The sequence below is a fragment of the Maniola hyperantus genome, chromosome 19, assembly GCF_902806685.2.
Source record: "Maniola hyperantus chromosome 19, iAphHyp1.2, whole genome shotgun sequence".
In the NCBI taxonomy this organism is placed as follows: domain Eukaryota; kingdom Metazoa; phylum Arthropoda; class Insecta; order Lepidoptera; family Nymphalidae; genus Maniola; species Maniola hyperantus.
The window spans coordinates 3,211,809-3,228,997 of record NC_048554.1 but is presented as its reverse complement, the minus strand read 5'-3'; the positions used below and the strand labels follow the sequence as shown (position 1 = coordinate 3,228,997).

Here is a 17,189-nt window from a genome sequence, read left to right as displayed (position 1 = left end):
TTTTTCTACCAAATTGGTAGTTTAGTTTACATTAACATATTATTTGTATTTTAAAGAAAAAAATATTCTCTAACCATTAATTTCTATTTACCAATATTTTATGTGGTTCTACCTTTGGTATGTATCATTGATTTAATAAATATTCTTGAAAATAAAATTGTCAGACAACTTTTTGCTATTGATATGGTAGAAATTGGGCAAACAACCTGGTCTGTGCTGGCGGTCGTAATGTTTTCTGATTTTGCTATTTTCAATACCTTTTGTAACTATTTAAAGCCAGTTTTTAGTGATTTCACGCTACGTTTAGCAAACCAGTGAACCTAACCCACGCTAAGTAAGCTGTCAGAGATTCTAGTGTTTTGAGACCAAAGAAATTTTAAGTTTTCCGTACCCATGTTTGAAACAGAGACTTCCAGTGTTTTGAGACAGGACTCCAGTGTTTTGAGACAGAACTCCAGTGTTTTTTTACGAGACAGGACTCCAGTATAGTTGTAGTTAGGTACTAGTTAAGTTTAGTGAACATTTCTTACAAGAGGGGCTGTATTCCAGGCTGTTCAGGTTCACTGCAGGTTTGTAAATGCCATTGTAATAGTGTCATAGGTATCTACTTTAATCCTTGAATGCAATTTTTATTAAATTCCTTGAACTTGATGACAATATGGTTCACGCATAGGTTTTTCTTTAAGTATTGGGCGTTCCGATCCAGTGATAGATTCTCTTGACGATTCGAAAGCACCTATTTACAAGTTTATTTGAATAAAGAGGTAGGTATTTCTTTAGTTTTTCTAGACCAAATTCCTATCATGATCAACACATCGCTGGCTCACTACAGAGCACGGGTCACTTCTTAGAGTGAGAAGGGGTTTAGCCATAGTCTACCACACTGGCCATGTGCGGATTGGTAGACTTCACACCCTTTGATAACATTATGGAGAACTTTCAGGCATGCAGGTTTCCTCACGATGTTTTCCTTCACCGTTAAAGCAAGTGATATTGAATTAGTTAAAACACACAACTCCGAAAAGTTAGAGGTGCATGCCCTAGATTGAACCCCCGACCTCAGATTAGATGTGATTAGATTAATTGAGTCAGATTTAGTGAACATGTTATGAACTTGTGACCATACTAAGATACTCATATTTTTACTTTTCAGGTTTAGAAAATGTCCTGCATGAATTTCCAAATCGTGCAAAAGATTTGGATCTTTTTATGACCTGGATTCATAATATTGATATCTTGAAACTAAACTACTCGGCACCAGACTTTCCTCAGTCCCAGTCCTCAGGCAACTTTATAAACTGTTTTAGGATAAGGAAGAGTGATTAATATTAATTTTGGTAAAAATAAAGATTAGAATCCAAAAATTTCTATTATTTAAAAATATGTGTTCAGATTAATTATTATAGATTTTTTTAAATTTACATGATATGTTAAATTGTAAGGGAGTCAAATATTAATAAATAATAATTAATCTGAACACAATCCTACCTTCCATAGCAGTCCTATATGTATGTATTATATGTATAGGTATGAACCTATAAAGCAGTCTATATATATAGGTAGGTATGTACATATTATGAATATTAGTTCCGTTCGTCAGATACAGATGGCGCTACTAAGCTGTTGCCACTATTAGCTCGCGAGATAGTACTCTATGTTCATATGTTAAAAGTACTCTGTGTTGACACCTGTGCTTGACACCACTTGACACGTTAACGATTGACGTCAGGGCCTTTTATCTTTTATTTCTGGTCGGTGATTGACGTTCATCTGTGACACTGACAACTGACAAGCGACAACGGTGATAGGGGTGCACATTACGATTAGATTTTTATGAAATGTAGCAATTTTTTTACCGATTAATTTCAATGCAATTTTCAAATGACATATGAAACAAGATCGAATAAAGAGAATTAAACGGCTACACTGCTACTTGTCAGCATTGTTGTTACTAAGCGAAGGTGCTACAAGGTAGGCAAATAGTCAAACATTTAAAGTACCTTGTATAGTAATACTTAGTGGTTACTACAGTGCGCGGTAAAACATAATGTACATCAGTTTTTAGAATGACATTTCGTAAAAACCTTATTGGTGGTTTGATACTACCAGCCGCGAAAATTCAAATTTTAGTTAGTTTTTCGAAAATAGTAGACTAATCATATATCGAAGGCTTATGGTAATAAGTTTTGCGAGCATAACATTTATGCATTTACATGTTTTTCTATAACTTTGGTCAAAAATACTCATTTACTTCATATTTGAGCAAATCTGGGAAAATTCAGAAAATTATCTGTCAGGAACAATTATGAAGTAAATGAGTATTTTTGACCAAAGTTTTTGTGAAAAAACATGTAGATGTTATCTCTATGTTAGCGATTATCGATTGCCAGTGGGGTTGTCGTTTTCAAAATAAAATTTCCCTTGTAGGTTTTTCCCACTTGTTGATTTTGGTAACGGTAATGAGAACAGAATAATAGTAAAATTTGTCTGCTAATTTTTGTTTACAGGCAAGGAGAGGAGACTTAGCCAGTTAATTGGTCAAAACCTTTTTTATATTTGACTATACTAACTTGACTAAATTTTATTTAAATTAAAAATTAAAAATTAATAAAAATAGGTTTTTTTTTTGGTAAATTTAGCTCAAAAATGTGGAATATATTGCATAGTGGTAATACTTTTAACTTTTAGTCATATACAAGGGCCAAAATTGCAAAATTGGTTGTCTTTCTACTGTTTTTTGCTTTTTTTTGTGGTCGGTGGTTTTTTGCTCGAGTAGGTAAAAAAAAAATACAATAAATTCAGCTGGCAAATTGTTATTCAAATTGTACGTAGTGCCATCTTTTGGAAGGTTATCGAACTACTCGTTTTTATTTTCAGCTTTCAGTTCGCAGAAAAACTGAAAAGGAAATGCTCGAGAAAAATTTAGTCAAAAAATTATCCTTTGTAAATTAAAAATGTTTTTTCAGACTTTAATAAATACCAAAAAACTATTAAATATTTTTTAATTATTATGACACACTTTATACCTACATAGATACCTAGAATCTAGGTGATTTAAGGTTTGTAGAAGCTTTTCACACAAACCCAGGCGGTACCACAACCCAATTTCATTGATCCTGATAACTGAAGGTCACCTTGAAAGAGCGGGAAAGCTCAAACCGGAGAGTTGAGATCGTACACATCATTTTGGGTGCATGTTTGCCGGCACGTTGCACCGCTGAAATGAGAAGCGATAAAAGGAATTTCATAATGTTGCGTGCGGCTTGTCTGGAATAAGTCTTTGCCTGGTGATCGTCCCCGCAAAGAAAAAGTTTATATTCTGTAGCTTTCGTTCAGCATCGCGTTTACGCGTACGTTTATTGTGGTTTTAAAAATTAATAAGTTATTAAGTGGGTTCGTTTAATATTAGTGAAAATGGATGTGCCGGCGAAAGGAAATATATTCGAGCGTAAGTACCTAACTCCATGTAATCCTTTTAAAATATTTAAATGCATAGAAATATTGTTATACCTAGTCAACCCCCTGCCAGACACCTAATTACAGATTAAACTTTAATAAATTTAAAGTCAAAGTTATCTCCCAAAGCCACCATGATCTAAACTTCATAGTCGCTGATGGTTCCTCCCTGTGTTGGGAACAAAATGCTGAGAAACTTTCAGCTTTTATAAAATAACGAAGGTCTGGCACTCACGAGCTGTTAGTCCATTAGATTAGCTGTTTTCGTTTACAATGTCAAGTTTACATACAATGCTAAGTAAAACATGACGTGCAGAACCCTTGTACGAACAGCGATACTTAGTTAGTTAGGTACATACTCAGGAATTCCTATTTATTGACTTTCCTCATACTTTTTCCTTATGCCGTCATTCATGAGAAATCGATTGCGTACATACACGTAAATCATAATAAAATGTTAATTATTTCTAACGTATCGTTTTAAATGTTAAACGAAATAATGTAGACTGTATACTTTTTAGGGTTCCGTACCTCAAAAGGAAAAACGGAACCCTTATAGGATCACTTGTTGTCTCTGTCTGTCTGTCAAGAAACCTACAGGGTACTTCCCGTTGACCTAGAATCATGAAATTTGGCAGGTAGGTAGATCTTCTAGCTGACATTTGGGGAAAAAATCTGAAAACCGTGAATTTAGGGTTAGATCACACAAAAAAAATTAAATTGTGGTCATGAACTAATAATTAGTATTTTTAACTGTCGAAGTGAGTGACTATATCAAGTAGGGTATCATATGAAAGGTCTTCACCTGTACATTATAAAACAGATTTTTATTTATTTTTATGCATCATAGTTTTTGAATTATCGTGCGAAATGTCGAAAAAATACGACTGTAGTACGGAACCCTCATTGCGCGAGCCTGATTCGCACTTGTTATTATGCTAAATGTATAAACCTACCTACTATCCATCCGCACTTGGCCAGCGTAGTAAACTATAGTCAAACATTTTTCATTCCTTCTCGTCCTCAGTAGTGAGTTCGATTCCCGGCAGGGGTTTGCGATTTCATCATTTCTAAATTTCTGGTCTGTTCTGGTGGGAGGCTTTGGCCGTGGCTAGTTAGTACCCTACCGGTAAAGCCGTGCCGCCAAGCAATTCAGCGTTCCGGTACGATGCCGTGTAGAAAGTAGAAACCAAAGGGTTATATTGTGTTTAATAAAAACTGCCATAAACCTCTTCCAGGTTAGCCCGCTTCCATCATCACTTACCATCAGGCGAGAGTGCAGTCAAGGGCTAACTTGCATGTAAAAAAAACGGCCAAGTGCGAGTCAGACTCGCGCACCGCGGGTCCCGTACTTTACAGTAGTATTTTTTCGACATTTTGCACGATAAATCAAAAACTACTAAGTATGCATAAAAAAAATCTGTTGCAGAATGTACAATTACCAACTTGTTATAGTAATCTTTGAAAGTTAAAAATACTAGTTAGGTATTTGTTAATGAACACATTTAAATTTTTTTTGTGATGTAACCACAAATTCACGGTTTTGCGGATTTATTCCTTTACTCGTGCTATAAGACCTACGTAATTACGTACCTACCAAATTTCATGATTCTAAGTAGGTGAACGGGAAGTAAGTATCGTATAGGTTTGCTTTACAGACATGACGGACAGACAGACAACGAAGTGATCCTATAATGGTTCTTTTTCCTTTTGAGGTCTTCTTTCTTCTTTCTTCTTTGTCGTATCACTCTTGGCAGAGCGGTCGTGGTCATCACGAAGCAACGTCTTTGAGGGCAGATGTTATATGCCTCACGAGCATTCGCCATTTCTCCCTGCTGGTCGACAGCCTGGTACACTCGTGCAAAGGACCACCCACAGCAGACTTAATTTGGTCGGTCCATCGCATGGGTGACCTTCCTCGACCTCTGGTGCCCTCCACCTTGCCCTGCCTTTTGAGGTACGAAACCTTAAAAATAAATAAAAATACCTATCAAACTCCTTTATTGCAGGGATAATCTCCGCCCGCTACATACTCGCGGTGCTCGGCTCCATCGGCATGGCGATAGTGTACGGACTCAAAGTCAACCTCTCCGTCGCTTTGGTGGGCATGCTCAACCACACGGCAATCAAGCTGCACGAGCATGCGGCGCCCGAACATGGACTTCATAATGTAACTGTGCTCGCCGAAGTGGAATGCGAGCCTCCAGAAAGCTCTGGGCATGCTAAGGTAAGATATTTAGTGATGAGGCAGTCTAATATAGAAGCGACGACCTGGAAGGGGTATGGCCGTCTTTATTAAACGTGGTTTCTACACGGCATACGGCAACGCTAAATCGCTTGGCGGCACGGCTAATCTAAATATATAAATGGAAAAGGTGACTGTCTGACTGACTGATCTATCAACGCACAGCTCAAACTACTGGACGGATCGGGCTGAAATTTGGCATGCAGATAGCTATTATGACGTAGGCATCCGCTAAGAAAGGATTTTTAAAAATTGGGAGTGAAATAGGAGTTTGAGATTTTGTAGTCCACGCGGACGAAGTCGCGAACATAAGCTAGTCGATATAATTATTACCAGGGAAGATTGCACCCAAGGGCTAACTTGTATTTCTTCTGGCTACTTTTCTCATCATGATAGTTTATGTCTGTTCGTAACAAAAGATCATCTTTTTTGTCAATATTTTTTACAAATGTAACATATTTATATGTAGTTACTATGTAGGTATTGGTACATAGATACTTAGCATGATTTTTTTCATAGGCATATTCCTTTATTTAAATAGGTAGGTACATACGCTTTATGAATTAAGTATGTCTGGAACGCGCAAAAGATAGGTAGGCATTCGCAATTTTTGAATATGGGATTTATGAAAATGGGGACGGTCATAAGTTACCTACCTAGTAATTGTACCTACATAATATTATTTGCCCCAGTAACTTGTGTATAAGAACTTGTCATTGAAATAAACTTCATACGGTTTAGGTGTTTATACAAAATTTTTGATGGAATTTTGGATCGATTCCAAAACTCAATGTGTATTGTTTTTGGGATTAAAAGTCATTTTAAAGCCTCGATAGCTCAACGGTTAAAGGAACGGATTAAAATCCCAAAGGCCGGGCGCGGGCGGTTCAAACCCATTATATAGTCAAAATAAACAGAGGTTTAGTACGGTAAACTGCAGACAAACGTAAAACTGCGCTTGACAGAAGTCAAGAGCAGTTAGCAGTTACTCGAGAAGTTCTACCGACTACTCTAGCACAGGTCTCTCCTCAATTGTCCATATTGCAACTGCAGTTCAATTGTCAACTGCTCTAGTAGATGAAAACATAACTGCTCGAACAGTTCACGTAACTGCTCAAGCTGTCTATCTTAAGGCTGCTTATAAGCTGTGATAACCTAGTGGTTAGGACGTCCACCTCCTGATCGGAGGTCAGGGGTTCAATTCCGGGCACGCACCCCTAACTTTTCGGAGCTAGGTGCGTTTTAAGTGATTAAATATCACGGTGAAGGAAAACATCGTGAGGAAACCTGCATGCCTGAGAGTTCCCCACAATCCGCACTTGGCCAGCGTGGTAGACTGTTGCCTGTTGGTAGACTATGGCCAAAACCCTTCGCACTCTGAGAGTGAGCCCGTGATGGGTTGATCTTGATGCTCAGGCTGCCCGAGTATAGCCGTCCTTATTATTTTTAGAGCAACCTATATTTAGAGCGTGACGTTAGCCTTAATTTGACCCACTCTGGCCAATGAATTTGGAAGCCTTAGGTATACTTGTTGATATTGAGCTTGATTACTTGACAATCGTTTTCAATTATTATGATGGTGGTGTTAGTTCGTAGACCTATTTCTCTGAACAACAATAAAATTAGTTTCGACGCTGATGCAGCGATGAAACGATACTTAGCTACCTAAGTACTTACTGGTTTTTTATATAGTATTTAATTTGTTACTACACTAGCGGCACGCTATGATGGCCGGTTTGACACATTACAATAGTGATGTGGAATGTCAATTTATTCTCGAACAAAAAACAATTAAGTTTTGTTTTTGTACCTGATTAAATAGGTTTAATAAAACAAAAATGTATATGTTTATTTAATTTATTTGAACGAACTGAATATTTGAACGAAAATGAATATACATACTTTATATGCACACAAGAAACATATGAATACAAAAGATACCGAAAAAGGTGCCACAAAAGGCCATAATTAATCAGATTCGTCCATACTACTATTTTCACTGTCGTCACTGCTATCATCACATACATTAATAATTATATGTTCGTTTTCTATAATATTATCTATTTTCACATCTCTTTCATAATCTTCCCTTATTAATTTAACAGTTCTATTCACAACCTTTTCCCAGTCTCCTTTAGTCACATGTTCACAAGCTTCTTCTAATAATTTTAGCATTTTTTTTGTGGTAAATGGGGGTTCTGTATTGTGTCTTGCAGCATATCCCTTAATTTGAGCCCACACCAACTCAATCGCATTATACTCACAATGGTAAGGCGGTAACCGTATAACTCTGTGCCCATGTTCTAATGCTATTTCGTCAATGACGTATCGGATCTTGGTTGGTTTGTTTTCTTTTAAAAGACGTACTAATTCCGCTTTTAACATATTCATGTTTGCATCTACGCCATTTTTACGAAGCCATGCGACGATATCAGCTTTCTTTTGGGATTGGGCAGGTGGCTTGTCAATTTGCATCGAGTGGTATGGGGCGTTGTCCATAATTATAATAGATGGTTCAGGGAGGCTACACAACATTGAGGTAAACCATTCAGTAAACTTTTCTCCATTCATGTCTTCATGATAGTCTCCAGTGGTTTTTGACGCAAAAGCCATGAGAGAACCTTCGACAAACCCGTTGATGGTTCCGGCGTGACAAATTATAAGTCGCGATCCTTTTCCTACAGGAACTTTGGAAGTAGATGCTGCTGTGTCATCGTTCCAAGAACGGCCTACAGTATGGTTAGCATTAAGCCATGTTTCATCCAAGAACACAACATTTTGCCAATTTTTGATTTCTTTCACTTGCCGTAAAAAAGTATACCTTGCCATCGCTATATCAAATCTTTCCATCAATATTTTGCGTTTGTTACATTTTTTGTATCGAAATCCAATGGTCTTCAAAATCTTCGTTAAAGAACTTTCCCCACCGAAGAATAATCCAGCTTCCTTCAGTGAATGCACCAACTTTTTTCTTGTTGGATACTCCTTCTGTAAATAGTAGCCGTAAACATGTCTTCGGATAGCATCGGCATCAAAGCTATCGATGCCTACGACTGGTTTTGCTCGTTTTCTCTTTTTTGGTGTGTGAAGTTTATTTTCTTCTGTGCCAGTCTCGCCATATTTTTTTTTAGTTATCCGTCTAACAGTTCGTTGTCCAATATTAAGCGCATCAGCTACGCGTTCAACCACTGACGTTATAGGTAAAATTGGCCCTCCATTTTGAGCTTCACGATCGAAATAGTTACGAAGGCGTATTAGGAACTCACGTGTCTGACTATTTAGAACAGTTCTCTGCGTACGTTCGGTCATATCGACGAAATCCACAACAAAGGGCTTGAACAGAGTCCAAATTAACGAGCAAGGGTCAACAGTAATGCAGTATCAATATTTGAAATCCAAAGCCAGGTCAAAACTATATCACAATCGCATTGCACTGACAGTTTATACTTTTCGAAGCAACGTCAATTCGAAACTGCTTTGTTTTGCATTGAGCATTGACGCGAGTTTGCCGGAGGTAGTAGTTGTGCTAGCCAGCGATCCTATGTGACGATCGTATTAGATTCCATTTTTAAAAATTTATTGATATTTTTTTGCGATTTCAGAGGTTTGTCCACATAGTGAAAATTGTTCATATTCACAAGTACATTCACCCCTTAAATGGTGCAAACTGATTTTTCTACACTTGTATACATTTAAGAAATCAATTTAATAAATAAATTTTGAGTCCTAAACCTAAAACTACATTCGATAAAATTTATGAATCTCTGCACATCACTATCGTCAATAAAGTAATACAATTATTTCCTTCAAAGTCGTTATCAATTAATACGGAACTTCATGAGCGGACAAACGTCAAACCGGCCATCATAGCGTGCCGCTAGTTTAGGTACTTATATAACCTACCTACTGGTTAAGACGAATGCTACGTCTCGAATTTGGTAAAACTAGGTAGGTATAGAGGTACACCGTACATAAGAACCAAATTTCTTTCTCTCCATCTGCGGGTAAAACAAATTATTGAAAAAAAAAAATTAGTGCTTCATGCCTGGTGTTTGATTCAAAATCGAAGATGAAATAGGTACCTAGAACTGCTAGAAGCATATCTATCTATAGGTCTAAATCTTTTCGAACTGCAGTTTTCGGTGTGAATAAAATTATCAAAATATTATTATGAGTCACATTAATTATTATGAGTCAAATATGTTTCGGCGGTGAGCTCAACGACGAGTACAAGTTGAATAAGAATAGGTAACACGAATGAACTCTATAGTCGCGAAATTGTGCACGGATTTCAGATTTGAATCCACGTGGTGTGATGATTTGTATATTTATAGAGCAGAGCACACATTTCTGTTCCATTAAGATTTATTTACGATGGTGTTTAAACTTTAAATACATGCCGTTTTATATGCGTTTCTTTGCTCAGTAGGCGAATTCTTCATTCTACTTACTTCTTGCTTTATCTTGTAGTTTTAGTGATTTAATATTTTTTTAAACACTATGTATAGCGTGCAAAACTCGGGTCAATGCCCCACCAACGACGCGGCATTGACCCCAAGTGGCCGATTTACGCAACGTTCGTTGAGCTCTAGTGTCAGTCAGATGTTTATTTTTGCAAATATTGTGAACTTTTAATAATACAGGATTTTTAAAATTTATTTTTGCGTTTTAGTGGTATCTTATCAGTACTATCATCTGTCTTCGTTTTTGCTAGCGTTCTGGTTACACCCTGAATGTATAAATATGGTACCTATTATCACCGCGCATATATTATGAATAAAGAAAAATGCTTGCAAAAATATTAACTATCGCCTTACCCTGTTAGCCTTTTTATCAGGGGTCAAAAATATAAAGTTTTTAATTATTATTGCAACTTCCTTATCACGAATGTAAGTAACAGCGATGTATAAATACTAAATAAGGCAGGAAAAGGTAAGAGGAAATATACCTACACCTACAGGAAAGATGAAGCTTTCCTCTAATATTTTCCAAAAGGACTTGGGACTTTTCTTAGTGTTTTTATGCCTGCATCATGATTCTGAATCTTATCTATAAGAGAACTGAAAGCAAAGACTTTGCGTTGATATTAAAAAAAGCCAGGATCACGAAGTGTGGAAAAAGTCAGTATTTAGGGAACTTGGAGAAGCTGTTAAATACAAATCAAATGAGAGGTAAGGCACGGATGCATCAACGCATGCTGTATGCGTTAAAACTAGGAACTTATATGTAACTATGGATTTACATTAAACCACTACTTACTCTTTTTGCCGGTTTTTTTAAAATCAAATATCGTTAATGTTGTAATACAAAAAGGACAAATTACCAACCTAAGTGCATAATTTTTATGGTGTTTTTTCAGGAGGCAGATGGGCCTTTCCTCTGGTCATCCCAAATTCAGGGCATTATCCTCAGCTGCTATTTTTGGGGTTACTTCGTCTCGCAGATTCCCGGTAAGGCTAAAAGCATATTTCAACGCAGTACATTTTATTTTCAGCACGTTCTTGACATCATTCTGCTCAAAAGTGTGTCTTGATATAAGCGGCCATAAGTTTATATACTTAATAGGGTTGTCGGTTAACAGGATTGTAATTGTCTTTCATCATGATCATCCCATCGCCGGCCCACACACCTTTGAGAACATTATGGAGAACTCTCAGGCATGCAGGTTTCCCCACGATGTTTTCCTTCACCGTTAAAGCAAGTGATAGTGATATTTAATTACTTAAAACGCACATAACTCCGAAAAGTTAGAGGTGCGTGGCCCGGGATCGAACCCCCGATTAGAAGGCGGACGTCCTAGCCAGTAGGCTATCACAGCTTGTTCAATTGTCTGTAAACATACCTATTAAGTAGATAGGTATATTATTAACATAAACCGAATTATCATAGATATTACCGTACAATTGATATTGTGTTCTTATCAGTGTAAACTCTCAATATCCATACTAAGTAATATTATAAATGCGAAAGTGTGTGTGTCTGTCTGTCTGCTAGCTTTTCACAGCCCGAAAAGCTAGCAGACACACCTCATTGGATTGATCTCATCTTGTTTAAGGTGCCCGTGTCGCTGAATTGTTCTCCGCCAAATGGGTGATGTTCTTCAGCGTGTCCATCAACGTAGTTTGCACGCTTCTGACGCCGGTGATGGCTGAAGCCCACTATATTGCAGTGGTTATTATGAGGATCGGGGAAGGCATTGGAGGGGTAAGTGTTAAGTGTGGATTGTGTTTGCTCTCCGCCAAATCGGTGATGTTCTTCAGCGTGTCCATCAACGTAGTTTGCACGCTTCTGACACCGGTGATGGCCGAAGCCCACTATATTGCAGTGGTTATCATGAGGATAGGGAAAGGAATTAAAGGAGTAAGTGTGGTTTCTTTGTCGTTTTAAAACCGATTAAGGACATCCCGACGCAACTTTTTGTAGCGTTACAGTCATGCGATTTTCGTAAATAGTGGGCGAAGGCACACGAGCCAGCGACGCTTTGCTACTGTATCGTGACCTTTTTACTGCTGAATCGCAAACGTATTGCTGCAAAAAGTAGCCGTGGGCGATGGCCCTTAAGGTCTAACTCTGAGTTCAATAAATTGCCAGCTCTTCTCAACAGAATCTGCTTTCCGAATCCAGAGTAGGTAGAGTTACTGACGTAGGATAGAATTTACCTGTAGTATAAACAGACATCGATGATAAACAGATTGTGGCAAATGTAAATCTGATTTTGGTAGGTACACTGTGACTTCTCATGTAGGTATAAGAAGTTTGTTCTTGTATCATAGATGATGACACTTTGTTTCCATGTAGGGAGTAACGTTTCCGGCAATGCACGTGCTACTATCGAAATGGGCGCCGCCGGCTGAGCGCAGCGTGATGGCGGCTTTGGTGTACGCCGGCACTTCTTTGGGCACCGTCTGCTCTATGCTGATGGCTGGCGTGCTAACTGCGAACCTTGGTAGGTACCTTTTTCTTTCTTCTTATACTTTGGGGCTATGCAGGTTCTTGAATACCCTGTATCACTTCGCCTGTCTCCGATCTATTGTGAATACCTCCACTTCACATTTCCTTGTCAAATCCTGTGGCCGCCAGATACAGCAGTAGGTACCTACTTTTTTCACTGGAATTGAAGTAAAATCCTCAGGGTATACGATGTGTATAAATCATCTTTCAGGCAAACCATCCACCTTTTCTTTGGTCGTCTCCTCTTTTTCCTTCCACATGCATACTTAACATTCTTCTAGTGACATGGCTTTCTTCCCTCCGCATTATATGCCCATACCACGCCAGCCTATTACCCATCATCTTTTCTACCACTGACGCTATTACATAATATTATTATATTTTATTCTATTTATTTAGGATGGGAAAGCGTATTCTACGTCATGGGTGGGCTATCATGCCTCTGGTGCGCTTTATGGGTGTGGCTGGTGCAGGATTCTCCGCAGCAGCAGCCGTTCATCAGCAAGGAGGAGCGAGAGCTGATCGTCACCTCGCTCGGCGGGAAAACCGATGATCATGATGAGCATAAGGTATGGATTACAACTCTCTCTTTAACAAAAAATAGACTGTAGGGAAGACAATGCAAAGATGTTCAGATGGCGTATAAGACGAGCTACGCTAGGGTAGTTAAAAATTACGAAATAAGCTCAAAATCAACCTGAAAAATTACACGAGAGCCCCAGAAATCTTTGTTTATTGTTATTTCTACTAGATAATTTATATTGTAAGTAATGTGTGTGTCGCAGAAATTGCCAGTGCCGTGGAAAGCAGTGTTGACATCGGGCCCCTTCTTGGCTATCCTGGTGGCGCACGCGTGCTCCAACTGGGGCTGGTACATGCTGCTCATCGAACTGCCTTTCTACATGAAGCAAGTGCTCAAGTTTAATATGGCGGAGGTAAGTAGTGTGCTTTTGACTATGTTACGACTTAAAATTGCAGTCCAATCCATCAGCCTGTAAGTGTCAACTGCTGGAGATAGACTTTTCAAGAGCGTGCCACTAAAGACGACCCTCCGGCTTCGTCATTCACTTGCTTCCCACCACCTTCTTCAGGTTCTCGGTTCAGCTGGAGGTCATCTTACACTTACCAGTATGCAGTCTCCACTACAGAACAATTCTACCTCATCGGCAGCTGGTTACGTAAATTCAGAGGTGTCATTTTTATTGAAAGTTTATTTTATGACATCAATGTTGAAAAATTTGAGTCGTCATGGCAAACTTGCATTCCGTTACATTATGTTGGGTTATTTTGCATTACAGTATATTCCGTTACAAGAAAAATATAACATTTACCCATATTGAAAAATAAAAGTACAGTACGCGGCCGAAAGTAATGTACATCGACCGGCTTTTAGAAGGAGATAGCAGATTTGTAGATCGTTATCCCTGTCGTTGAGACCGACAAAACGCGTCATATAGGTATGAGTGACAGAGACAACGCTCTACAAAGCCGAAATGTCATTCTAAAGGCCGATTACTTTCTGCCGCGTACTGTAACATCTTTGTTTTAGCGTTAACACTATCATGAGCGATATCGTAAATGGGCTTACGTCGTTTACATCGACTAAATACGTGAGTAGGTACCCGTAAAAATATATACTTGCATCTTTGTTATCAGAACGCCGCAGCCACAGCTCTTCCCTTCCTCTCGTTATGGTTCTTCAGTATTGCCCTCAGCAAGACGTTGGACTGGCTTCGCGGCAAGTCTTACATCACCACAACCACTGCTAGGAAAGTGGGCACAGTTTTTGGTAAGCAATCATTACCGCACTAGCGCGTGAATGAATGTCATGGAATTTAGACTGATTATGGTACCTAGTTAGATTATTATTATAGACCCGAATCCCGGAAAACTAGTTATTTAGGGTTATAATATAGGTATTATGAGTAATACAGAGACGCATGACGATCTTTAGACGATCACACATCAAAAATTAAAAATTAGCAAGTATCGTAAAAGTAAAAGATTATAAAATTTTAAAACATACTAACTGCTTCTCAGTACTAGCAAGTCAGTAGAATCACTATATAAACAGATAGACTTGAAGTTTTAAAAAGCCAGTAAAGTAAACGTTATCTGAAGGTACTTATAGAACGCGAAAGGTCGAGATGGCAATAGGGGGTATGAGGCGGGGGGACGCCCCGCATACCCGAACCTTACCCGTGCTATCCCGCACCGGCTGTGCGGGGCGTCCTCACCCCGATTGCCATCCACCAAATGTCGCGTACTATAGTAAACTACCACTTTTATAAGTTACGCCAATGACCTGCGCAGAAATCTTATTTTTAAATGGCGCGAAAATATCTCAGCCAATCAAAGTACGCGTCCGTCCGCTATTGGTTGTTGCCTACGCGCCATGTTTTGTACGCACGAATTATGAGCGAGATAGAACGAGTCTCTGTTGTTCTTATATTTAAAATCAACGTCAAGCAATATGGTCTGTATTTCACTGGTGTAAATTTGGTTTTAGTCAGCTAAAGGTTGCGTTTTTCTATGCAAACGAATTTTGCTGATGTGACATATAAAAGTGATAGCAGGTACATACTACTGTTTATCTATACATATTAATGTCTGTCGTGTTGCAGCGTCAGTGGTACCGGCGGTATGCTTGCTATCGCTGTGCTACGTGGGCTGCAACCGCGGCGTGGCCGTAGCACTCACCGCGCTCGGCGTCACCGCGATAGGCGGCATGTTCTGCGGGTTCCTCTCCAACCACATCGACATCGCGCCCAACTTCGCCGGTAACTATATCACATGCACCTATAGGCATTAGTGTGCGACACGGCCATGCGGCGGTTATCCGGGTTCGGGGTTCCTCTCCAACCACATCAACATAGCACCCAACTTCGCCGGTAACTATACTACATGCACCTATAGGGATCAGTATGCGACACGGCCATGCGGCGGTTATGCGGGTTCCTCTCCAACCACATCAACATCGCACCCAACTTCACCGGTAACTAACTATACTACATGCACCTATAGGCATCAATGTGCGACACGGCCAGGCTGCGGTTAGGCGGGTTGCTCTCGAAACTGAATTGGACCTGTTACACTTTTATTATAAGTGTAGAAGCCAAATCCGTAAAAAAATGAATTTCGATATGTGTTAAACTTTTATTATCTATATTACGTTAAGTATTCTGATTTCTGTTGTCAGGTACTCTAATGGCGATCACCAACACGGTAGCTACAATCCCGGGCATCATCGTACCTATTTTCGTAGGTTTCTTGACCCATGGCAATGTAAGTACTTAGCAAAATACTTTTAACTTAAAAAAAATATATTTGAATCTTTAAGCAACAGAAAGTTTAAGTTATAGCGAGCTTATGTTAAGATTTTTTTATTTTTTTATTTCAGCAAACAATATCGGCATGGCGTGTAATCTTCTTCGTCACTATCGGCTTGTACGTAATCGAGGTAGTAGTGTATACGATATTCGGGTCCGGCGAGCAGCAGCCCTGGAACAACGCTGCCCACACTCAAGGTGGCAACCCGGAGGAGAAACCGCTGAAGAATGAAACTGACAAAAATAATGCGTAAATTTTAAGTTCTCACGTGCCATTTTAACTTTGTGTCAACTGTGATATCAAAAGTACGATTTTAGTCCTTATTATAAAGGTTAATCGCACTTTTGACACAGAGCTAAAATGATACGATAATTATGTACGTTATTCTGACATGTTGAAAATAAACTGACGAAACCTAACAAGTTCCTGTTTGAAAATCTCATTATTTATACAAAATACAAATAGTACTTTTTATATATTTTGATAGGCAATGTAGGTAGATAGGTAAATACTAGATTTATACGTTTAGATACATTTGTAATATTTACGAATTTATTAAATGAATTTTATTCAATTATGTACGACAAATTAATTTTATATTGTGAGTAATGTAATTTATACAATTTTACGTACTCATTTATAATTTTATAATTATTTTGCTAAGCTGTAGGTACCTATTGGTAGGTAGGTAGGCTAGGTACCTACTTAAGTATTAAAAAAATGCTTTTATCGTTATATTTTTGATAATTAATAAAATTAAACACATTGTTATCATTATTTGTGTAGATAGGACGCTAAAACAATGGCTGCCAGTACTTAGATAATAATCAACTGTAAAATGTATGAATCTAGAATTAAACTTAAATACTTAATAAAAAATAATATTCCTAGGTTCTTATTATGAGCCAAAAATCTCTAATATAAGATATTTACAGAATTGTAAAAAATTCAATTATAATATTTTATATTTTAAAGCTTAAATACCTATTTATATAATATTATTTTCTATGCATTTTCAAGTTATGCTTTTGTAACAAAAATCCCGTTGTGACTCTACAGTACTGACCAAAGATATTCTTTTTATTTTATTGAGCAATTTCTGAAATTATTGTATTTTTTATTGAATAAATGTTTTTAGTATAATAAGTATTTCTTTCATTCGAAATCGGAACAACCCATTCCATTTTTGAACGCTACATAGATGATT

The 17,189-nt window shown here is 38.1% G+C and overlaps 1 protein-coding gene across 3 annotated transcripts; it reads left to right on the top strand.

Annotated features, from left to right (window-relative positions):
* The first annotated feature begins 1,840 nt into the window (after nt 1-1,840).
* MFS3 (major facilitator superfamily transporter 3) lies at nt 1,841-17,122 on the top strand. Of its 3 annotated transcripts, XM_069504931.1 has the most exons (12): nt 1,901-1,971; nt 3,326-3,448; nt 5,466-5,683; nt 11,061-11,151; nt 11,757-11,905; nt 12,500-12,647; nt 13,052-13,221; nt 13,438-13,587; nt 14,309-14,441; nt 15,277-15,432; nt 15,852-15,937; nt 16,053-17,122. In XM_069504931.1, exons 2-12 carry the CDS (start codon nt 3,415-3,417, stop codon nt 16,233-16,235), a joined length of 1,518 nt encoding a protein of 505 aa, XP_069361032.1. In that variant the 5' UTR covers nt 1,901-1,971; nt 3,326-3,414; the 3' UTR covers nt 16,236-17,122. The 3 variants fall into 3 exon arrangements, with proteins under 3 accessions (XP_069361033.1, XP_069361032.1, XP_034834945.1); XM_069504932.1 differs by lacking the exon at nt 3,326-3,448 and having other exon boundaries at nt 1,841-1,971; XM_034979054.2 differs by lacking the exon at nt 1,901-1,971 and having other exon boundaries at nt 2,850-3,448.
* The last annotated feature ends 67 nt before the right edge of the window (nt 17,123-17,189 follow it).

Excerpts from the sequence above, each read along its gene's own strand:
- MFS3 (XM_069504931.1), top strand. The coding sequence starts at position 3,415 with ATGGATGTGCCGGCGAAAGGAAATATATTCGAGC. Across the intron at positions 11,906-12,499 it reads TCGGGGAAGGCATTGGAGGG|GGAGTAACGTTTCCGGCAAT; the intron begins GTAAGTGTTAAG and ends GTTTCCATGTAG. Across the intron at positions 13,222-13,437 it reads ATGATCATGATGAGCATAAG|AAATTGCCAGTGCCGTGGAA; the intron begins GTATGGATTACA and ends TGTGTGTCGCAG.